Genomic DNA, 25,918 nt, shown 5'->3' on the forward strand with positions numbered 1-25,918 from the left:
TTTTGGTTCTTAAATTTGATTTACTTCGTTCTAAATAAAACTCCACAACACAACACAGCTATGTTTAAACAGACATATAGCATTCATGTCAAGGTAATATTGGAATGTGCACATGGAAATTCCTATTGACATTGTCAGAATGCTATGCAAAACTCACATTCAGACAGATACAACTAGGGGAAAAATGTAACAAAATTGAAAGGGACCAAAAGTGTAATCAAGGATTTTATGCAGCTTCAATTTTGCTCTTGGGTTGCAGCACTGGCACCATTCGTTGTATCCATAGGAACAGCTTCGGCTTCACCTTCAGCCACCTTCTTACCTGCAAAAATGGATACAGGTCTCTTGAGACAATAGTTGACAAGTATGTTGTAAACATCAAGAGTAAAGAATAGAGGTTTATATGGTTGTGGGAACAAAACTTAACTGTTTTTGCAATTATTTTATATGAACAAAATATGACACAGATGATGCGTGTGTATGTTGTAAACATGAAGATTAAAGAATAGATGTTTAAATGGTTGTGGGAACAAAACTTGACTGTTTATGCAATTATTTATATGAACAACAAAATATGACACGGATGATGCAAGTGTGCCACAGAAGACATGAAGAAAAAGGCATAATCAATTGAATTTAGAAAATAAGCATTTTTAACAGTCAAAGTGTGATAGTTAATTTTAATAGAACAAATTGTTAAAAGAAAAAAAAATCAGTTTTCCAATTTAATCCAATGATTTGAGTTCCTAATAAAAAAAAAGCTAAAGTTTCCTGATTAATCAAAAACACTCAGCGTGGCAATTTAAAATTATATTTTTTCAAGCTTAAATAACAAATCCTTAAATTTCAGACATACCTTTCTTCTTCTTCCCACCGCCCTTCTTCTTTGTCTTAACGCCCAATGCTAGCCAGGCCTTAATCTCAGGATCGTCTACTGTTTTAGTAGGCTGAATTTCCTGAAGTGGATGAGATGTGATACGATCAGAACCATTTGGCATTAGCAAGACTGTGAATTTGATATGGGCAACATAATCACCTGAAAAAAATAAGAAATAATGAAAAGGCATGATTAAGAAAAGTCTCAAACAGGCATGACAATCAGTATCATAGATAATCAACTGATGCCAGCACCATATGCAATATTGTCAGTTCAAAAATAAAACTGTGTTTATAATATTACCAGATTTTTCATGTAGAACAGGATAAGGTTGCAGAAGCTCGTGATTCATGCATTCCACTAAACCCAGACGAGCTCTTTTTTCTTCCAAAGCCCTATTTAAAAAAGGAAATAAAATTTGAAGTGCAACCACAAGAGAATTGAAACTAAAACATCTGGTTTAGACAAAGGGTCTGTTTTGATTAAGTTATGTTGTTTTAAACTCCATAAGTTGAAGAGATATGTGTTTATGCAAGATGCATCCATTTAAGGATGTTTATCCAAACAAGTCCAAATAATAAAAATGCAGATGATCAAGTTACCTGGCAGAGAATGGCATGATGGGAAAATTTTGGCTAATTTCACTGTAAATGAACCTAGATGCTTTCATCTTCAAGTTATAACTTCTATCGACAGCTCTCTTATAAATAGTTGTTTGTTTCTCATCTAATAGCTTCGGCTGCAGAGGAAAGAAACTTTAATACATTTTTTTTGAGAAACTTTGTAATATTTGAATACATTATAATATAATTCAACTACCTTGCCTTCTCCAGTGCTAGCTACAATATCAATTGCATAAACTTCATTCTCTTCAAACTCCGCATCATCAACCCTTGTATCCGGATTAGATACATTCAGCACAACCTTATTTGCATCAATCACAAATTGCTTCATTTGGTGACTAAGAACACCCTCAACAATCCTACAATCATAGGCAGCAGCAACCTTCTGAATTGCATCAGTTACATCTTGGTTCTGTCAGGGAAAAAATATTTGTTAATGCCTAGTTAAATACGTAACTGACAAAACAAAAATTATAAATTAGCTTTCAAAAATTCATTTAACTAGAAGTTTCCAGAATATAACTTGTTTTAACATGAAAAGAAACAAGACATGCACTAAGTCATTTAACAATTGTCAATAAGTTCAGAGAAAAACCAAGGGCATTTACATGATAACTAATTTGAGTAATCAAGAATGTCACTTTATAGATATAAATCAGCATATAACATTAAAACAATTTCCAACCAATATTAAATCAATAACCACAGTTAAGTTAACATTATACAATTTCTTGCACACATATATAGATATTGATTAGAATATTGTATTATATTGGCTGCAATAGACAAGTACTGACTGTAATGTCAGAATAACAATAAACTAATTAGTCAGCCATTATGAGTTTAGGCAACAGGGAAAAGAGGAAACCAAAACAGATTCGATAACCTCGGCAAAGTTGCCATTTCAACAATCATTTCACATACATTTACAGCCACTCATTAGATAATAGTGTATAATGTTGGCTGCAATATATAAGTGTTCTGACTAGAAAATCAGGACAGCATTAAATATTTAAGCCGGTACAATTTAGACAACAGGGAAAAGAGGATAACCAATACAAATTTGATTGCCTCGGCAAAGTTGTCATTACAGCTTTTCATATTTAACAAATTCATAAATTGATTATAATAACATTATGTCGGCTGCAATAGACACGTGTACTGAATAAAAACCAGCACAACATTTAAATACTAAAGCCAGTATAAATTTAGACAACAGGGAAAAGAGAAAAACCAATACAAACTTGATTGTCTCGGCAAAGTTGTCATGAACAGCTTCACATGTGAATAATTATTAGATTTTTGATATATATTTAACCACAGCTGAAGTCTTAGCATACAAGGGAACAACTAGGGAGACCTAATCTATCCCTTTAACTAAAAATAGAAAATTATAAATTATAAATTATAATGATATATTATTATGTTGGCATCAGTAGACAAGTGAACTGACTACAAAAATCAGCACAACAACTAACTACTAAAGCCAGAGCAATATAGACAACAGGGAAAAGAGGAAAACCAATACAAACTTGATTGCCTCGGCAAAGTTGTCATAAACAAATTTCTACATGTGTATTATGATCAATAGATTCCAAAATAATTTAATACAACTGTGTTGTAAAGCCCTAGGAAACATGCAACCATCTAGGGAGCCGTTAACATTCCATTAATTAGAAATTAGAATAAAGTAGAATGTCTGCTCCAGTAAACAAGTATACTGACTAAAACATCAGTACAGCATTAAACTGCTAAAGCCAAAACAATTTAGACAACAGGGAAAAGAGGAAAACCAATACAAATTTGATTGCCTCGGCAAAGTTGTCATCAACGGTTTTTTGTGTACAATTAAAATGAAAGATAGTGACACAATTTTAAGATATAATGGTCAATAAATCCAATTTAGCAATCAAACTCTAGATTTACTTTTGCAAGAAATAAGCCCCATCAGAGTAACTATGACATATAAGCATCATTTGAACAACTGTCCATAGCTTTTAGAAAATGATTCATCATAAGGGTTACAACTTGGGTCTTCCAAATATATTGGCACAAGATTAAGAAAAAAACATTGAATATGGATTTAAAGGAACCGGAAAAGTGAAGTGAATTTAGTATTTTAATAATACATCAAAATTAGTGTCATAGAAACAACTTCCAGCAACCTACTGCAGTGTATATATAAGTTTAAAAACAAGTAAACCTCTGTCAGTGTAACTATGACAATATAAGGCTTCATTGGTGTTTACCCATAGCCTCTAACATCTTCATCATACAGAGACTACTTTATCAAATTGGGAAATTTGAAAATAGAAGATATATACCATAATATTTTTCTAAAGCTTCAGCCAATAGTTGAAAGGAACACAATGGTAAAAAACCATGATTAACAGGATTGCTTGAGGCATGAGCAAGAGAAATAACATACAGTAAACTTGGAAGTCTAGAATAGACTATCGAGTAAGCTATAAAACAGAAAACAGAAAGGTCTAAGTAGATTTAAATAGCTGGCAATTAAACATGAGATACATCTCATCATTTTTACTACAAATCAAGAGTGAAAGGAACTCAAAGACAAACAACCATACTTTATAGCATTCATCACAGAAGAGAAGTAACAGTTGCCTTTGAAATCGCAAACTAGTAAACCAAGAAACAGAAAAACAGAGGAAAAAAATCATTTTATCTGCAAAAGGGTAAAAATATCTCTATCAGTGTAACTATGACAATAAAAGCATCACCGGAGTTAATCCATAGCTCAAAATAGTTTACATCATTTAGAGATCCAAATGTGAAATAAACCACAAAGTAGTTCACAATTTCACATCATTTTAGTAAACATCATCGACAATCATGGCATGAGAACTTACACGCTAAAATTATAGTTAAGTAACCAAATCAAAATATCACACAACAACCCATCAAATTATAATCAACTCAAAGCTACAAGGGATCAAACATAAAGTAATCAAATCAAAATAATCTCAGATTTAACTAGTGCAGCAATATATGAAAACTCTTGCATATAATTACCTTCTTTCCAGGCCTAACAAGCCTCAAGGCCACTTCAGCAGCAGTGTTTGCTGCAGCAATAACATCAGCTGCACGTCCTGTAACAGGCCCCTCTTGAAGAACATGTGTGTGAGCCACAGCAGCAATAAACCCATCAATATGACACGCCAAATCACTGTAAACAATCAAAGATACCATTACTATATATCTCCTAACTACAAACGAAATCAATACACATCCTTTCTAGAAAAAGAGCTCAAAGAAATCTTACATTTTCAATACATCCCCTTCTTCCAAAACCGTTTCATCACTAGCAAGAGGAGAGAAATGGCACACAGTGTTGTTTACCGAAATGCAAGTCGGGAAAGCAACACCTCTCTCAATCTTCTTCTTGACATTCTTGTACATGTTACCAGTTTGCCTTATTTACAAAACACACCACACCCCATAAGCTAAAACCACAAACAACAAAACACACAGAAATCACACATACACATACGAAACAAAATTCATAAATCACATGAAATAGCAGCCTAAACAAAACAAAAAAACTTACTCTCGAATGAAAGAATCCCCTTTCTCGCAAATGTCGACAACCTTGACCTTAGGTTTACATTCCGAAATAACCAACTGCAGAGCCTCTGAAAATTAAAGATTCAACGTGAAATCAGAAAAAAATTATGAACAGAAACAAGAAAAGCTTCAAAGGATAGAACATACTGTTGGCGATCTCTGCGGCGCTTTTGTACTTGGTTACGACATCAGGAGAGGATAGATCCAACTCCTTCTCGTCTCTCTCGTCGTCTGACATGGTGAATTGGCCTGGCGAGATTGGGATTGATTGTGAAAAATGGAAGGTTAAGGAGGAGAAATGAGAGTGGCTGATGTAGTAGTGTGAAGCTGCTAGAAATTAGGGTTAGCGGTTTATATAGAGGATTTGTTGATGTTGTTATACGGATGGAGGCGTAGGGTTTTAGCTTTCTTACCCTCTCTTTGGAATGCACACACGTTAGAGCTAGATTAATAAAAAAATTGACAAAATATCTTTTTTCGTCTTTTAATTTTTACTCGGGGTCCAATTTATTCCCACAATTTTTAAAAGTTCAAATAACTCCTTTATCTGTTAAAATGATCTCATATTTATCCTTTCGTTTGAATCTGTTAGTTGTCTTATGTTTTTATTATCTATGTGGCATATATGAATGCTGATGTGGATAATATACTATTATATGTTTTTATTCTTCGAGTCTCATTTACAGAGAGTCTCATTTCCACACTTAGCATCTACTGAATACGAAAAAGTTCAAGAAGCTCTGGGAACAAGACCGTTTGTAGATTGCAATCGGAAGGAAGAGCGAGGATTGACATCATTGAATCACCACAAGTTTGTCATTTATAACCCTAAATGGCTGTGATTCCTGCTAATGTTGCGCTCTTTATTAGGTACTTTTTAGGGTTCGTTCGTATTTAGGGTTCGTTCGTAAAGCAGGGATTGTTATTTTTAGGGTTTGTTTGTTCTAATTTAGGCTTTTTAAAACACGATTTTTATTTAGGGTTTGCTTTGCTTCAGGTGTAATGGACGAGTTTCTGAATTTAACCATTCACCACAGTGGTGAATTCGTTGATATTGACAATGGTCAGTATGAAGGAGGAGACATTGCAAAGTTGAGAATAGATGCAGACACGTGGGGTTATTTTGAATTTGTTGGTGTTCTTAAGGAGTTAGGTTATAGAGAGTTTGAGAGAATTTGGTATAGAGATCCTACCTTTGGCATACTTGAATTAGTTGATGATAAAGGAGCCTTAGATATAGATGATCTTTACAGGGTTGACTTATATATTCAACACACCGTAGCTGAGTTAGAACTTTGTGATATGCCTATAGAAGCAGAAGAAGGGAATGTTGTGAGGGATGAAGACAATGTTGTGGGGGATAAGGATGATATTGCACGTGATGAAGAAGAGATAATTTCAAAATTTTATGAGGAATTGGTTGGTCAGGAGGGAGCTAATGCTGTGAGGGATGAAGGGAATATTGTGAGGAAAGAGGGCAATGTTGTGAGGGATGAAAGGAATGTTATGAGGGAAAAGGGCAATATGGTGAGGGATGAAGGAAATTTTGTAAGGGAAGAGGGCAATGTTGTGAGGGATGGAGGGAGTGTTGTGAGGGAAGAGATCAATGTGGTGAGGGATGAAGGAAATTTTGTAAGGGAAGAGGGCAATGTTGTGAGGGATGAAGGGGATGTTGTGAGGGAAGAGATTAATATTGTGAGGGATGAGGACAATATGGGTGAGGTGAATGATGGGTCTACTACTGATAGTGGAGATGATAGTGCTGATGAAAATTATGAGAGTGCTATGGAAGTGGGATTTGATGATTCATTTGATGGTTTTGATGATTTAGAGGAAGAAGATTTGGATGATCTTCTTGAAGATTTAGAGGGGGAACGGAGAAAACAACAATTGGATAATGATGGTTTGGAAAAGGAAATAGAAAATGAAAGTGAGGAACTTGAAAGTGGTTGTGACAGTGAAGAAGGTGGTGTTAGAAAGAAGAGTTACCCAATGTTCAATGTGAAGAAGGACATGGCAGATTACAAATGGGAAGTTGGAGTGTACTTTAGGTCAAAGGATGACTTCAAGGAAGCTATGACATCATATGCTGTCCAAAGTGGGAGAAATATGAGGTTCACAAAAAATGACAAAGTGAGGGTGAGGGTTAAATGCAAGGATGGGTGTCAATGGGAAGCCTATTGTGCTAAATTGCCAAATGAAGAAACATGGCAATTAAGGAAATTGGTTGGCAAGCACGAGTGCAATAGAGAATATAATGTGAAAATGTTGATCACTAAATGGCTAAGCAAGAGAATTCAAAACTCTCTGAAAAACAACCCAAGGATGAAGATTAACGACATAAAGGCAAAGGCTCAAAGGAAGTGGAATGTGGGTGTTAACAAGACCAAGGCTATAAGGGCAAGATTTAAATCTAGAGACATGGTTGATGGATCTTTCTTAAGGGATTATACAAGGATATATGATTATTATCATGAGTTGTTAAGAGCTAACCCAGGGTCTACTATCAGGCTTAATATTGATCCAGTTCTAGAAGGTAATGATGACCAAAGACCATATTTCATAAGGTTGTATGTTTGCTTTGAAGCATGTAAGGAAAGCTTCAAGTTATCTAGACATATCATAGGTCTAGATGGCTGTTTTTTGAAAGGGTTGTGTGGTGGGTAGATTCTGGCTGCAATAGGGAGGGATCCAAACGACCAGATGTTCCCAGTTGCATTTGCAGTTGTAGAAGGAGAGAACAGAGATAGCTGGACCTGGTTTTGGCAATTGTTGATTGATGACCTAGGTGGTCAAGAAGAATGTTCGACATACAGATTCATCTCAGACCAATAAAAGGTTGTGGTTTATATTGTTTGTTCAGAATTATGTCTTTAGTCATGAATTATATTGTTTAGTTATGCATTATATTGTTATGTGATATTTCAGGGTCTACTACTAGCCATGGATGAACTTTTGTCAGGTTTTGAACAAAGATTCTGTGTGAGGCACCTTTATAATAACTTTAGGAAGAAGTACCCTGGGAAAATGTTAAAAGATGCTATCTGGAAGGCTGCAAGGTCAACATATGTACAAGTAGGGGTGGCAAACGGGCATGCCCGCCCCGTTTAGGCCCGCCCCGCAAAAGCCCGCGAAAAAACGAGACGGGGCGGGGCGGGCATATGAGAGAGTGCGTGTCTAAAATTTTCCCCGACCCGCAAAAAAGTGAGGGCGGGGCGGTGAAAGCCCGCGGGCATATGAGAGAGTGCGGGTCTAAAACTTTTCCCGCCCCCAAGGTCAACATATATATATATATATATATATAACATTAAATAAAAATATATAATGTAATAATAAATAAATATATGATTGTTGAAAGTATTTGTGGGTAAATATTTTCTGTAATATATCGTATCCACAGGGATTGGTTAATATCACTGCCGTTCTATAGTTGTTTATTTTGAGTTAAGAAATTTGGCTTGGTTTGTTTTATACTAATAATAATATCAAAAGCAAATAATAAAATAAAAGCAAGTAAAGGACTTTGTGTTAACAAATAAAGAAAGATGTTGAGTCTTTAGGGTTCATCAACCTAATCCTATACAATTATCAATTAATTCACAATAGAACAATCCTTTGAATCATTATCTTCACTTATCCTCAAATAAGATTCCATGTCTGCAAATCAAATTAGATAACTTTTACCGGTATGAGATTCGATCTCTCCAAATCACAATAACGATAATAGTAATTAAGAACGATAATTATGAAAACCCAATTACAATTCCATCTCTGCAAATTGCAATTGAATCAATATAGTAACCTAGGGCAAAAGTTAAATCCTTTCTTTCGATCAAAGATTCAACAATGATGTAAATTAAAAACAAGGTTTCTTATTGATAATAAATTCAAACAATTGTTCACAGGGATTAATCAATGGTAATGTATATTCATAGGTTAACTACTACCTTAGACTCAACAAGAGGGATTTAGCTCTCCATAGACATGAAGAACATACAAGAATCAATGGAGGAATTCATCTTCATCAATAGAATGTCTTCGATTGGTAAAGAATTGGCCTTCAATTGTTATTCTTGGCTGCAATCTCAGAATGCTCTCCTAATTTCGCTCTTCACAAAAGTCCCTCTAACCACTTGGAAACTAGGGCTTTAAAACAGAACTTTTGGGCTTTTAACGCCGAGGCCGCGGCGCGGCAACGGGCTGGCGCGGCGCGCCCCTCAAATAGAAGTATTTTCGCGGCGCGCCTAGGAACTCTCGCGGCGCGCCCTTTGTACTTTCCATCTTTTTCTTCAGCCTTTGAGACTTCCAGCTTTCTTTCCTCCTCATGTTCTTCTTAAGTTCTTATTCAGCTCAAAACCTGCAACAATAACACCCACAAGTGATTCGATTTGCTTTACGCACGAACTAAACTTATTCAGTTCAATTCTTAATAAAAACCTATGGATTCATCACATTTTTGCATTGGTTTAGAGAAGAAATCACTTATATTAACACATGAATTTACCATTAATTTACTCCTAACAAACTCTCCCCAACTTAGAGTTTTGTTTGTCCCTAAACAAAATTACTTACCTCCAGCAAAGTTTACCGACAATCAAGCAACAAGTTTTTCAAAAAGTTTTTCTCAAGTGATTCAATCCAGTAACCAAGTCAAATACTCTTCTTCTACCTGCAAACTCGGAACATCCACATGAAACAAACGTTGAAAGCAAATTACCTCCAAAAGTTCAAAACACTACACAATTGTAATTGAATCAGCACTAATCACTCTCATCAAAAAGTATGATGAATAAAAGAGGGGTTAAACACTCATCCACACAATTAAATCAACAAAAATCCATATCATACGTTCACCGAATTGCTAGCATCAAGTCCTGTGGAATCTGAGAATCAGAAGGTCTTTCTCGGGTTGTAATACGGTTTAGATTCAAAGAAAAGAAGATGATCAAGGGTTGTTCCTAATCTAGGGAAGCATCCAATTCAAAACTCATTCCTTCTTTTCTATAACTTTAATTCTCTCACCCGTTCATCTTTTTCCATTCGTAGCTTGGTTTTTCTCTCTCATTTTTTTTCAACAGCTATTATATTCAAACGTTGTTCTTTTTCCATCAATTTTCTCTCTTTTTTTTTCAAGCTACGAATTCTTTAGCCTTTCACCAATTACCACATATACTTACTCTTCTTTTGAGAGTGAATCTCCCCAACTTGGAGATCAACCTGTATTTAGATTATATGAATGCTCCCCTACTTTCTAAAAAGGTCAAAGAGAAAACACATCACCAAATTTTATGGTTGATGGTCCAGAACAAAACTTTTTATTGAGATCAAAACTCACCAGCTATTTCCTTGGTGCATATTATGATACTTATCTTGACCTCAGGCTCAAAGAATGGTTAGCAACGGATCACACTCTCACAGAAGAAGATAATTTTTACGGTGGAGTCGGCTCAAAGAACTCTCAAATTCAAACAATTGCCTAAATCACTTCCACAGATTTCCACAGACGATGCAACAACCGGTTTAGCATGATACGAACACGTCAAAAATAATTGATGGTCTTCCTGCATATAGTAAACAATGGAAAGCTTTCCTCACAATGGTTAAGGCTAAGCCGATCCAACAAACAATGTACCATAAAGAACTTCTGACAGTATTTACTAACACCTTAAGTTTCATTGCACACATTAAGAGTTTGAGTTTGAAAATTCATACCTGCTTTGTTACTTATTGAAAAAGAAAGTGAAACTGAAAAATTTTGAACATTCACTTCCTACCACTTTCATACATGTTGCTTCCTTGTTGATACTTCGCTTGAGGTTCTCGCTTTGTTATGGGACTACTTACTCTAACTGGGAGTACATAACAGACATAAAAACATAAAATTGAACATAAAAAATGCAAAGAGTGAATCCACCCCCAAACTTAAACTAAACATTGACCTCAATGTTTCGTAACAAGCCCGAGCGGGTTGACTCACAGAGGGTATTACAATATTACTTGCCTCTTCCTAGCTTTCACCAGAAAGGTTCCCTTATTATTTACTGAAATAAAAATAGACAAAAATAAAACATTAGAAGTGTGGGTTACCTCCCACAAAGTGCTTCGTTTAACGTCGCATGGCTCGACGGTCCATTACCCCTTGTTTTATGGAGGGTATTTCCTTTTCCAACACTCGCTACTTTGTACTTCCATACCCACAAACTCATGAAGATAAAAAGCATGGCTAGCTTTTCTCTTCACTTTATCTTCCCCATTCTTATCACTCTCCTTAGCCCTCTTAGGACTTTTGACATCATCATAATTTGGTTTCATTGAAGAAGATATGTTAGAGACTTTTTCTTGGAGGTTTTTGAGATTTTTGTTTTCTTTTGCACCTTCCGGTATACCAGTTGAATTTTTCTCATTTACCCCTGACCTGTGTTTCTTGACTCCCAGCATCTTCAAGGTTACTTCTTCATCAAATGATTTTAGCGTTAGCGTCCCCTTTTCAATGTCAAGATTACAGCGTCCAGTCGACAAAAAGGGTCTCCCAAGAAGGATCGGAGTTTCTTCATCTTCCGGAATGTCCATGATGTGGAAGTCAACAGGGAAAACAAACTTATCAACTTCTACTAGTACATCTTCCGCTACTCCATAAGATTTCTTAATAGTGTGATCGGCGAACCGTAATTGCGACTTACTTTCACTAATCTTGTCTAATTCAAGCCTTTTGAAAATGGATAACGGCATTAGACTCACACTAGAGCCAGAATCGAGAAGTACCTTTTTAAATGATATATTCTTGATAGTGCATGGTATCGCCACCGCCCCAGGGTCTCTTCTCTTAATTGGGATTTTTCTTGCTGCAGCGACTATACTACATTTTTCGATTGCCATTTTTGGTTCTCCCTCTAGTGATCTTTTTTTCGCCGATACCTCCTTCATAAATTTCTTATACACAGGTACGTGTTCCAGTGCTTCAAAGAAAGGTAAATTCACTTCTAACTTTTTGAACAAGGACGTGAATTTTCGAACGTCTTTCTCTTTTGAATCCTTCTTTGTTACTCGCAAAGGGAGGGGTGGTTTAATCACCTGTTCAACATCTTTCTTATTTTTTTCTTCAACTGGTTTCATTGGTAGTATTACAACTTCTGGCTCTTTTAGGTCCTCTCTTATTTCCAGCTCTACCTCCATCGCCATAGGGTCACCTATCTCTTCTTTCTCTTTTTCCGATTCTGAACCCCTTTGACTCCTTGTTGTAACAGCATTAATTTTCTCCTGGTCTTGCGGTTTTTTTCCGGTTGAGTTTGGTAAGGCTCCTTGTGCCTGTAGAGTAAGTTGATGTGTTATTTGCCCCACTTGAGTTTGCAGGTTTTTAATTGCCGCTTCCTGGTTCTTCTGATTTATTACTGATGTTTGAATGAACTGATTCACTGTCTCCTCCAACTTGGATTGTCCTCCTTGCTGTTGTTGTGGTGGTTGAGTGTATGGTTGGAATGCTTGTTGTTGATACCCTTGATTCGGTGGTCTTTGTTGGTACCCTTGGTTGTTGTATCTTGGTGGATAACCTTGTTGGTATGGCTGATTCTGATATTGATTCTGCCTTTGTCCTTGGTTATTATTCATGTAATTCACTTCTTCTTCTTGCACTGGTGGACAGAATCCTGTTTGATGATCTCCCTTGCACAATTCGCACCTAGCAACTTGATATGAATTAGATACCCCGTTCAGCTCCTTGATTTGTTGTGGTAGTTTAGACATTTGTTGTGTCAAAAGTTCCACTTGTGAAGTTAGCAATTTGTTATGAGCAAGTAGAGCATCACTGTTGTTCAACTCTAACATTCCGGGTTTCTTATCTCTTACTGTTCGATCATGATTGCCTTGACAATCATTTAGAGCCATTCGCTCTATTATCTGAGTAGCTTCTTCAGGTGTTTTGGACATGAGAGAACCACCAGCTGTGGCGTCCAAAAGTGTCTTGTTTGTAGCTGTGAGACCGTTACGGAACATATGGATTTGGTCAACGTCTGAAAAACCGTGTCCTTTGCACTTTCTCAACATAGCTTTATACCTTTCCCATGCTTCATTCAAAGATTCATTACTACCTTGAGAAAATACTGCTATTGCTGTTTTTGCTTCGAAGAATCGGTTTTGAGAGTAAAACCTTTCCAGAAATTTTTCTTCCAATGTGTTCCAATTTGTCATCACTACCTCGGGTTGATCCAGATACCAATCCTTTGCCTTAGATAGCAAAGAGTGTGGGAACAAACTCTTAAATAATGCTTCCTCATCAGCTTGAGCGACACCCGTAGTACCCGCTAACTCATAGAATCGAGTAAGATGCGTGTACGGATCTTCATGGTCCAATCCGGCGAAAGGACTTGCACAAATCAATTGTATGATACCGGTCTTCAGTTCTGTCGGTCGCCCGTTGGCGGCAGTTCTCGCGAACTGAGGATTGAGTCTTGGACTATTAGCACATGGACCATTAGCAGCCATGTTGCCAACAGTAGGTTGTATAAAAACTTCCGGTTCTTCCTCCGTGAATAGTTCGTGAAAGAAGAATCCTTCTTGCGACTCGTCAATGGTTTCAAGTTGTTGTGACGATGTCGCGGTTGCGTTGTCTCTTGCTTTTGCTATGTTCGCTCTTTTTCGTGCTTTGCTATTTAACCTCCTAGCGGTCCTTTCGATCTCGGGATCAAAAAGAAGTTGATCGCTAGAAACTTTGCTGCGCATACACAATCTTCTGCAAAACTAGCAAACACGTGAAACAACCAAATAGAGAAAATAAAAATTAAAACTCAAAATAAGAACTATTGCAATGCATGCAATATTGACACCAATCCCCGGCAACGGCGCCAATTTGTTGAAAGTATTTGTGGGTAAATATTTTCTGTAATATATCGTATCCACAGGGATTGGTTAATATCACTGCCGTTCTATAGTTGTTTATTTTGAGTTAAGAAATTTGGCTTGGTTTGTTTTATACTAATAATAATATCAAAAGCAAATAATAAAATAAAAGCAAGTAAAGGACTTTGTGTTAACAAATAAAGAAATATGTTGAGTCTTTAGGGTTCATCAACCTAATCCTATACAATTATCAATTAATTCACAATAGAACAATCCTTTGAATCATTATCTTCACTTATCCTCAAATAAGATTCCATGTCTGCAAATCAAATTAGATAACTTTTACCGGTATGAGATTCGATCTCTCCAAATCACAATAACGATAATAGTAATTAAGAACGATAATTATGAAAACCCAATTACAATTCCATCTCTGCAAATTGCAATTGAATCAATATAGTAACCTAGGGCAAAAGTTAAATCCTTTCTTTCGATCAAAGATTCAACAATGATGTAAATTAAAAACAAGGTTTCTTATTGATAATAAATTCAAACAATTGTTCACAGGGATTAATCAATGGTAATGTATATTCATAGGTTAACTACTACCTTAGACTCAACAAGAGGGATTTAACTCTCCATAGACATGAAGAACATACAAGAATCAATGGAGGAATTCATCTTCATCAATAGAATGTCTTCGATTGGTAAAGAATTGGCCTTCAATTGTTATTCTTGGCTGCAATCTCAGAATGCTCTCCTAATTTCGCTCTTCACAAAAGTCCCTCTAACCACTTGGAAACTAGGGCTTTAAAACAGAACTTTTGGGCTTTTAACGCCGAGGCCGCGGCGCGGCAACGGGCTGGCGCGGCACGCCCCTCAAACAGAAGTATTTTCGCGGCGCGCCTAGGAACTCTCGCGGCGCGCCCTTTGTACTTTCCATCTTTTTCTTCAGCCTTTGAGACTTCCAGCTTTCTTTCCTCCTCATGTTCTTCTTAAGTTCTTATTCAGCTCAAAACCTGCAACAATAACACCCACAAGTGATTCGATTTGCTTTACGCACGAACTAAACTTATTCAGTTCAATTCTTAATAAAAACCTATGGATTCATCACATTTTTGCATTGGTTTAGAGAAGAAATCACTTATATTAACACATGAATTTACCATTAATTTACTCCTAACAATGATTGAATTTTCAAAAATGTAAATATACATCATAATTCTTCTCTACAATTTTTCATATTCTGAAAATATTGAATGATTTTTTCATTTTCAACGTCAACAAAAATATCTCTCTCAATATAAGTAACTAAACAATCATTTAACCATTCATCTCCCATGCGATTTCGCATCCGATTCTTGATAATATCCATAGCAGAAAAAGCTCGCTCAGTTGTTGCAGTTGCCACCGGTAATATTAAAGATAACTCTAAAAGCAAATATACCAACGGATACACAACATATTTCTTGGTCTCCACGAGTTTTATAACAAGATCGCTAATACCCTCCAACTTCGAAAAGTCATTGTCAGAGCATACATCTAAAAAATAATTTTCAAGCTGACAATCCAATGCCAATAACTCAACTTGGGAAAACTCAGAAGGATAAAATTGAGCTAAACGAATCAACTTCTCCTTGTCAAATGAAGAAAAGGAATGTCTTAGACTTAAACAAGCTACACAAAGAAGTAATTTACTATTCACTTCTGTAAAACGATTATTCAATTCTTGAAGTTGTCGGTCAATCACATCATAGAACAATTGAACTTGAAAATGATGTAAATTATAAAAAAATTCAATTTTTCTCTTTGACTTTTTGTGTGTTGATTGAAAGGTATCATCCATATTTGGAATGTCAACACCATTATATTCACAAAATAATGAAACCTCATTGAATAGAGAATCCCAACCATTATCTCTTATAGCTTGAAGTCTATTTTTGGAAACTTTGACTAATTTCATGGCATTTACAATATATTGATCACTTTTTTGTAATGCTTGAGATAAGTCACGAGTAATTCCTAAAACTTTTCTCATCAAGTGCAATATGAAAATAAGTTTAAAAGATTGCATATACTTCATCAAAAAAAGTGCTTCACTCTTTTGATCTAAATTTATTCCATCTTTCTCAACCATTTCAAGCACATCAATCATATAAGAGAATAAAGAAATTATACTAAGTAATGTACCATAATGTGAACTCCATCTAGTTTCTCACGCCTTCTTAATTGTAGTTTCTTGATTCAAGCCACGCCCACTAGAGATTTCCCCTTCTTGTAATGCTTCCTTCACCTTTTTAATTTGACTTTCACGAAGAATATCTCGACGCTTACATGATGCTCCAACAACATTAGACAAATTAGCAACCAAATTAAAAAATAATGCGATTTCAAAATGTTTTTTTGCTAATGTCATAAGAGCTAATTGGAGTTGATGGGCAAAACAATGAATAAAAAATGCTGAGCAATTATCTTTCAATATCAAGCTTTTGAGACCATTGTATTCCCCTTGCATGTATGTTACTTGCTCCATCATAGTGTTTTTCCATGTATCCTTGACAAACTTAAGCCATATTTCGCAAATGATGACTCCAAAGCTGATTTTAGTGTTAGAGCACTAGTATTAGCAACATGAACAACACCAAGAAAACGCTCAACAACATGCCCTTTCTTATTCACATAGCGTAAAGCCACAACCATTTGCTCCTTAACTGAGACACCTCGAGATTCATCAATTAAAATAGAAAATAAATTATCTCCAACATCATCAAGAATAATTTGAATGGTGGCACTCGCAGCAGCTTTAACAACATCCTTTTGAATTTTAGGAGATGTTAACTTAAGTTTTCCCCGACAATTATTCCAAACTTTATAAATGGCTTCATTATGGTCGATAAGAAAATCCATAAGTTCCATAAAATTTCCTTTATTTCTTGATGATATGGACTCATCGTTACCACGGAAAGCTAAACCTTGAGCTAATAAAAATCGAATGCAATCAATTATACCCGTTAAATGAATTTGATAATCCTCTTTAGCTTGATTGGATTGTTTACATAAGACACCTTCAATATGTTGCTTTTGTTTCATTAGAGCTTGACAATTTTTCCATGCTTGATTATGAGAGCTATTTGTATCTCCAAGATGAACTCGAAATCTTTCACTTTTTTTCCAATTTGTAAAACCTTTTGTTATGAAGGCATCACCACAACCTTTATGCTCTCCAACATGTGATCCCATAAGATAGCAACACAAGCAATACGCGGTATCCTCCTTTTGACTATATTCTAACCAATTACCATATTTTAAATACCAATTCAGGTTGAACTTACGAAAAGTATCTCCAAATTTTCTTTGCGGAAAATTAATCTCTTTTGGTTGACAAGGACCTTTTTGTAAATAATATCTTCTAATTTCATTTCTATCACTTGGGTGATAATCCGAAATTTTTGGCCTTAAACCAGGAAGCTTTTCCAAATCGAATTCCAAAAATCTTTTTTTCAACGGTGGACTCAATTTTGCACTTCCAGATTCATCATTTTCTTGAGGATGATGAAGAAGATATCTCTAATGATTTTCTTTTAAAATATTTTTCCATTCCTAATTGCTAAAAAATATACACCATTAAAATATATTCAAATTTTATAGTCTAAAATTCATACAAACATAATAATTTCTACCATTAACACAGATTCAGGTTGTACACTGTAAGTTTGTAACAATATATATTCTCACAACTTATAAATTATAACATTAATAAAACAAATTGAAAATAAAAAACAAAATAAAGGGTGTACCTTTTAGAAGCTTAAGTGCTTAACAATAGAGAAAAAAGAGAAATAATTGAAGTAGATAGAGAGTAGAGACGACTACACACTTGCAATTTGTGAAGAGAATAATAAGCTTTATTTTTATATTTGGCGTAGAGAGAGGTTGAGTGACTTAATTGAATTAACCTTATGTTTACGTTATGTTAGCTATAAACTAAGGAGGTGGAGAACTTAAGTGAATTAATAATCCTACTTTTACGTTGTATTAGCTATAGAATAGGGAAGTGGAGATATTAGGTTATTAATTGAAATTGAAACGGTATCATAAGTAGTGTGGGACAATGAAAAGTTTCTAACTAATTTTAACTATAGTTAACATATAAATGTATAATATATAAAATATAAAAAAATTCAAAACATGGTGGGGGCATAGACCTACACACCATACCATGTGTGTCCGTCCCTGTCCAGATGTGCATCCTCCAAAGTACAGAAAGATGCCTGGTAGACCAAAGAAGAAGAGGAATCTTGAACAAGGAGAGCTTGATGGGACTGACAGAAAAATTAGGAGGACAGGTCTGATTGTGAAGTGCAGTAGATGCAAGAAGTTAGGGCACAACAAAGCTACATGTAAGGTGACAGGGCCTGCACAGCCAACTACTTAACAGACATCATAACAGACTCCTCAAGTTACTGCACAACCAACTACTCAACAAACATCGCAACAGACTCCTCGAGTTATTGCACAACCAAGTACTCAACAAACATCACAACAGACTACTCGAGTTACTTCACAGCCAGCTACTCAACAAACATCACAACAACCTACTCAAGCTACTTCACATACTGCACAACAAAGTCAACCAACTTCTCAAACATCCAAAACAAGACAAAGTCCTGCAAATAAGGCAACAACAAGCAAGACAAAAAAGCTGGGTGTGAGAAGACCACTCACTCCTTGGGTACCACCAGGACCAACCACAAGATTAAGTGCATCAAGAATTGGGTCAACAACTAGGAAGACAACCTCAAAAAATAGAACCACATCCAAGAAGAATGTCTAGATTATGTTTTGGGTATTTAGCACTTTAGATTTTGTTTTGGTTATTTATCCCTTTTGGAACCACTTTTGGGTTTATGTAACTTGTCTGCTTTGAACATGTCTATTATGAACATGTGTATTTGAACATGTAATCTTCAAGTCTTAAGTAATCTTGGAACCCAAACTGGTTTAATGTATAAACAATAACTTCAAATTGGTGTATTACATCTAAATAATAACTGTTATACGTAACTTTAAATAGGCTGCATTATAACCCAACAAAATTGGTGTATTACATCTAAACAATAATTGTTATACATAACTTAAAACTGGATGCATTATAAGCCAACAAAATCTATTGATTCCATTTGTTCAAAATTACAAGACTTAATTGGTAGATAATTATACACAACAAACTGCTTTCAATTTGTTCATAAAACTAATACAGAACTGGTACATGTAACCAGACAAACTGATACTCTGAATATAACATTTCATCCAGACACATCATCCATACGACGATTTCTAGAGGCTCTCTTAATATAACATGAATAAATATTTCTCAATGTATTCAATAACATTTTTAAAAAAATACTCTCAACATAATATGAATACCGTTATTCAAAAAATTACTAAAACTTACCATTTTTTTCAATCACATCCCCACTCATTTAGTCTTTTGTTATCATTTTATTCCATACATTTCTTGCAAAATGTACCCCCATTCTTACATAATTCATTATTCCTAATGAATAAAAATAATTAAAAAATAATAATAAATGGATACAATCACATTTTTCATAGAGGAGATTGGAAGAATTGGGCTTGCGATATGTGTTAGTTGTACATTGATCGCTCATGTTACCTAGCACTTGGCTTTGTCCTTCTTATTATCAGCCTAGTCGTGTTTGCTCAGCCCTTTATGATTGTGTTTACCGGCGTTTTTGGTAAACAATCACTTAGTTTTGAATAATTGCTTGAAGAATCAAATTAGAAAATCCTAGGTTATATTGAGCATAACTTTCAAACGTGAGTAGTGTTTGGATGTTGTGTATAAACTTACTTCCACACCATATGATCCTATTATTAAACTATTTTACAAACATTGGTGATAATGTTAGACAAAATAAATATGTGTGCATCATTGTTAGTATTAGACATGTTAGTGATTGTACTAGACCGAGCACTATATATGTTGTATAATTGTTATGTCAGTTTATCATTAGAATGAGTAATGAGCATTGACAGGTCATTACGAGAGTCATATGATACCTTAAAAGGACCACAAATCTTGGTCGACATTATTAGATATTTATGTAGTACTTGAAGGATATAGTGACGCGGTTTGAAACACATTATCAAGTGATTCCAAATCAACTACTGGCTATATATTCAATATAATTGAAGGAGTTATATCTTGGAAATGAAAGAAGCTAACTATTTTGGCCTAGTCCATGGTGAAGTCTGAAATGATATCATTAACAACTGCTAGTGAAGAAGCAAGTTGGTTAAGATGTTCGCTGCCTGTGATCCCTTTGTGGGAAAAACACATGTCAATTGTGTTGATCCACTGCGATAGTACTACAACTATTGCAAAAATGTAGAACCCACATTATAATCATAAGAGACTTAAAATAAGGACAAAGCACAACATTGTTAGATAATATATCTCTAAAGAAGTTGTAAGAGTGGATCATGTATGCACTGATGAAAACTAAGCGGATCCTTTGAGGAAGTGATTAGCTAAAAGAAAGTCCACAATATATCCATCTATTATATGATAGATTGCAAGAGCAAAAAAATGTTTTGTTCAAGAAAGAAGAACATTGAAGTTTTCTCTCTCTTGCGATTCATCCCAAAAGAATGATGCATACGAGTGTGTGGGAGTTACATATAAGCTAGGATAAGCGTAAAATTTGTTTAACAAGAGCTTTTATAGTCAAATCTGATTATTTTATCTCTCGATTATTATGGAAAACAAAGGGACATAAAATTTAATTTACACTTATAAAGAAATAAAAACATAAACTGTAATAGTTGGGATTCAAACCATCTCCTGAATTGTTTGTTCCCTCGGATATATTAAAAACCGAGGAAATATGTTGTTTTTAAATTTAAAAAAACATGGTGCGCTTTGGCATTATACATCAGTTTATTTTTGGCTGAGGTGAAAACTCTATTATGAAATGTATTATTTGTAGTTGTGAGAAAACACACTAAGAAAGCATTATGCGCGAGTTGTAACACCCTATTTTTTTATTATTAGATTTTAATTAATTAGGATTAATTGATATTTGATAATTGTTTGTGTGTTTTATTTAATAATTGTTGAGTGATAATTATTTAATTGTGGGGTAACATGAGATTTATCTAATTAATAAATAGTAGAATTTTATTAGAAATTAGCTAAATGAGCTAAGTTGAGTGAGAAAGAGTATCGAGTGGGTTAAGCCCAATGGGATAATGAGAGTTAAGAGAGAACTTTGTGTTATAACCTAATTAGAAAGAAAAGAGGAAAAAAATAGAAAGGAGAGAAGAAGAACATAGAAGAGAAGAAGATGATATTGGTAGATTTCATCAAGAGGGTGGATTAAGAGTTAAAGGTAAGGGTTAGAATCTAAATTCTTGTAGAATCTATGATTGGGTAATGTTGTATGTGTTAGAAAATGAGATTTCAATTTGGGTATTTTCATAATTCACGAGATTTGTGTTGTTGATGTTGTTTATGCTTAGAATTGGTAGGAATAACATGTAATAATGATTCCTTACTTGATTCCATGGGTGGGTTTTGATTTATAACATGTTTGATGAAAAGAATGCGAAAACCTAACTTTTGGGATTTTGGGTGAAATTCATAGATTTGCATGATTAATGAAGTTTTGATGAATCTAATGATACATATGAGTTATATGTGTGATATGTATGTGAAATTCGTGTGCCAAAAGAATGAACTGAACGGTGAATTGGGTGATGGAATGAGAAATGAGAACTATGCTGACTTAGCACAGAAATTCACTTCTGCCCTGTGTTCGCGGCGCGAACTGAATGGATTCTTGAACGACTTGTTTCTGCCTTGTACTTCGCGGCGCGAACATGTGGATGCGGCGCGAACTGAGTGAATTTTTGAAATACATTGTTACTGCCTTGTACTTCGCAGCGCGACCATTGCATGGCGACGCGAACTGTGTCCAGAAATTATTTTCTTGCTTGTTTGAGACTTGACTTGCATACCTATTACTTCTATATGTTCATTATATGTTATTAATTGATTAATTAATATGTACGAGGTATAATTGGATGTATTGTGGGATATGATGACCGTAAATTATGTAATTGATTTCTAAATGATAATTGTGTTGAGATTGGATTGAATGACATGTTGTGTAATGTTGTGCAAAGTTGTAAAGACGTGATTGTATAGTTTAAGAGGCAATGTGATCGTCTTAAATGCATAAGTATTAATTTATTGCAAACATACACAAGCATAAGTCCTTGAAAGTGGCAATGTTGGGTAATCTCGCGGATGTTATTTACTTGTCCCAAACATAACGAGTATGAGTTTGAAAGCTTAACGAGTATGGGGATTTGAGGTGGTTATCTAGTCTAGAGAGGATGACAATCGGCATGACCGAAAATGATAACGGAGGGATCCACATGCATATCGCATAGAGTCACACTCGAGTCGCACGTGTCGGTGTGAAATGTTGTTATGTGTGATTATGTGATATGAATGTGTGGATGTGAATTTGATTTATATGTATATATGTGTGAAATGATGAATCATATGATATGAATTAGGGAAGGTAAAGTGAATGTGATATATGTGAATAATATACATTTGATGTGGAATGTGAAATATATACGTGTATGAGTGATATATGTGTAAATGTGGAAATCATTGATATACGATGTTGTGAATTTGATTGTGACACTTAATTGTATTAAACATGTTGACTTTATATTGAAGATAAATGTATGCTTTGAGAAGAGTGATGAATTGTGAATTGTATGCCTATGTATGTTGCATTTCCCATTATTATATTTTCTATTTAGAATTTGAATTCTCACCCTTCTGTTTGAATGTTGCCCTTTGTTGGTAACGTGCAGGTTCAGACGAGTAGTTGCTCGATTCGTGGCTTAACCGAAGAGCTCCGAGTTTCGTTTTGATTAGATAGTGAGTCGATGCTCTGGTCATGTAACACTGGGTTAGGATTAGTGTGTTGAACTCATTTTTTCCATTTGGATTTGTATCTTGGTACTATCTTAGGATTTTGTATGATGTTTATTGTTGTTGTTGGAGGCATTAGTGCCAAATATTTTGGATATGTTGTTATGTTTCCATTTGGATGATATTGAGACATGATCATGGTAACATGGATCATTTATACAATGCATGAGTATTTGTGATTTCCGCTGTGTATGCATATTTTGATTAAATTATGCCAAGTAAATGTGTTATATTGATGACCAGATGTATCTTATGTAGACGGATGCATTGTTTGTTGGTTTTTAAAAGCTTTTAGTTTTTGAAAACATCATTGTGACGCCCCTTGTTATATGCATTTTACTCTGAGTATTTGTTTTATGATTATTAATTAGAGTATTAGAAAGGGGTGTTACACGAGTTTGATGTTTGAGATATATTTCAAGACAATTGAGTCACTTTTGTTCATCTGAATCCTACTCATCATGCAAAGGTTCAAACTGTAGGCACATTTGTTTATGCAAAAATCTTATAAACGCTCGACGCTTCTTCTAAAAACCTTTTTTACACTCAAGTGGGGATTTTTCAAAAATCAAAGGATTAATTGGGAATTTGAAGGATTGTGGATTTTAGTTAGTACGAAATAAGCATAAGTATCAACTAGTGTATGAATAGGTGAATTTTAAAAAATTCATTCAAGCTGCACATTGAAGGGATACACCACTTACATATGGTAGGTTATCCTATTAGGATGTGCACCAAGGGGTAATCAATTTTGTGAAAGTGTAATTCCTTACCACCATAAACCATCAAACACGTGCCCGCCAATATTGTTGTTCATCCGGTCAGCTCGATTCAATTTGGGTCGGAATGAGCTTTGGTATGTGGATCTATGTGCTTGTTGGTGTAATGAATATAAAAATCACTTTGCGTATTTGATTCTGATGATGATAACATTGTGGGGTGCGGTTTTCATCTGATGTGATGATTAAGTTGCGATGCTTAAATATTAAAATGTCAAAGCATATCCAGGACAAGACCTAATGTTAAGCGGAGTTCGATGGAGTCAGTGAAGATATTTGATCAAGAAACCTCTCTGATTACGGTATTTATCATGAAGCGATATTAAGTCTCATTAGATTGGAGAATTAAAGTCCCATATGAAGTATTGAATCTCATTTTATCAAGCAAGGGGTATTGAACTTTCATAGTTGTGAAATATGGGAAATTTGAAACTTATCATTGTATGTGTCGAGTGATTTGTATGTGTAAAGGTATATGATTGTCTCTTTAATACTAAGGAAAATCACACACCATAATTTTGAAAGAACAAAAAAGCTTATTTGATTTTATAAAAACTACCAGAAATCTTTTTGTGCTTATCTAATGGATTAAAGACAATTTATAATCAATTGAAAAATATATGTTACATGGAATAATTGATTGGCCCAATAGGGTTAGTCTATTATCACTTTTGTAATCTTAATAATCGATTATTTGGTCTCCTAATCAACCAATTTGGGTCGGGATTGGGCTTTGGTGTGTGGATTTATGTGTTTGTTCGTATAATGAATATATCAATCCTATGACCTATTTTGTTTTGATGATGATAACATTGTGAGGTGCGGTCTTCATCTGATGTGATGATTAAGGTGTGGTTTTTCAATATCAGATGTCAAAACCTATCCATGGAGGACAAGACATAATGTTAAGCGAAGTTCGATGAAGTCAATGAAGATATTTGATCAAGAAACTTATTTGATGATGTTATCTATCATGAAGAAATATTAAGTCTCATTAGATTGGAGAATTAAAGTCCCAGATTAAAAGTATTGAATCTTGGTGCATCAAGCAAATAATCTTGAGCCTTCATAGTTGTGAAAGAGAGGAAGTTTGAAAGCAAGCATTGTCTATGTCGAGTGATCTATATCTGTAAAGGTATAAGATTATCTTTTTTATACTAAGGAAAATCACACACACAATTTTGAAAGATCGGAAAAGCCTATTTGATTTTATCAAAACTAATGGAAAATCTTTTTGTGCCTAACTAATAGATTAAATACTCTTTCTTATCAATTAAAAAGGTATTTTACATTGAATAATTGATTGGCTCATTAGGGTTAGTCTATTTTGTAATCTTAATAATCGATTATTTGGTCTCCTAATCGATTAGTTACAACTCCATTTAAAAACATTCCATATTAAACTACATAACCGATTAAGAAATTTGAATAATCTATTATGAGCATTAAAAAGACCCAACATTAATTTCAAATTCAAGCCAAATTTTTATCTATAAATAGAGGGTTCATTTTTTCGTTTCATTCACACCAGGAAATATATTTCGAATTATTCTCTCTCTCTCTCTCTCTCTCTCTCTCTCTCTCTCTCTCTCTCTCTCTCTCTCTCTCTCTCTCTCTCTCTCTCTCTCTCTCTCTCTCTATATATATATATATATATATATATATATATATATATATATATATATATATATATTTCTTCATTTTTGCTTTAGTGTCTTGAGAGTGAATTTTTCAAGTGTGAAGTAGTTTTGTTATGAAATTGGAGTATTGTTGTAGTATCTCTCAAGTAAAAGGTTGTTTTACTTGTGAGCTAAACCAATTGAAAAACTTTTGTTTGGTTGTTGAGGTGAATTTGAAAAAATCTCTGTTTGGTTTCTAAGACCAGTATGTTAAAATCTCGTGTTTGATTCGTGAGCTTAGTTTGGTGTTAAAAGCTCTATTTGGTTTAAGATTGTCCTAATGTTGAAATATCGTATTTTGTTAGGAGGTCTTCGTACTTAAAACTCATGTTTGAATTAGATGATAGCCAATGTAAATCTCCAATTTGTTTGTAAGAATGTTAGTAAGGAAATCCTCTAAAAAGCTCACATAATAATGGAAACTTTCAAAAGTAAATTATTGGGAAGAGGAGTATGCTAAGTGATTAGGCCGAATCTCTATAAAAATTTAACGCATCTTTCGC

General features: G+C 34.6%; 3 protein-coding genes across 4 annotated transcripts; all 3 read right to left on the minus strand.

Annotated features, from left to right (window-relative positions):
- Positions 1–5,484, minus strand: LOC131653445 (ERBB-3 BINDING PROTEIN 1-like). 2 transcript variants are annotated; one of them, XM_058923582.1, is made up of 9 exons: positions 5,233–5,484; positions 5,069–5,153; positions 4,784–4,933; positions 4,534–4,687; positions 1,697–1,912; positions 1,480–1,616; positions 1,181–1,272; positions 857–1,036; positions 1–322 (listed from the first exon to the last, which is right to left on the minus strand). In XM_058923582.1, the coding sequence occupies exons 1-9, from the start codon at positions 5,321–5,323 to the stop codon at positions 237–239; spliced, it is 1,191 nt and encodes a 396-aa protein (XP_058779565.1). In that variant the 5' UTR covers positions 5,324–5,484; the 3' UTR covers positions 1–236. The 2 variants fall into 2 exon arrangements, with proteins under 2 accessions (XP_058779565.1, XP_058779566.1); XM_058923583.1 differs by having other exon boundaries at positions 4,784–4,964; positions 5,233–5,250.
- A 9,649-nt stretch (positions 5,485–15,133) lies between these two features.
- Positions 15,134–16,072, minus strand: LOC131651005 (uncharacterized). The gene has a single exon (XM_058920694.1). It carries the CDS (start codon positions 16,070–16,072, stop codon positions 15,134–15,136), a length of 939 nt encoding a protein of 312 aa, XP_058776677.1.
- A 60-nt stretch (positions 16,073–16,132) lies between these two features.
- Positions 16,133–17,600, minus strand: LOC131651006 (uncharacterized). The gene is given in 4 exon segments (XM_058920695.1): positions 16,133–16,432; positions 16,434–16,460; positions 16,462–17,484; positions 17,580–17,600. Coding segments are annotated over 4 exon segments (1,371 nt in total).
- Positions 17,601–25,918: the final 8,318 nt, after the last annotated feature.

This window comes from Vicia villosa, linkage group LG2, assembly GCF_029867415.1.
Source record: "Vicia villosa cultivar HV-30 ecotype Madison, WI linkage group LG2, Vvil1.0, whole genome shotgun sequence".
NCBI classification, from domain to species: Eukaryota; Viridiplantae; Streptophyta; class Magnoliopsida; order Fabales; family Fabaceae; genus Vicia; species Vicia villosa.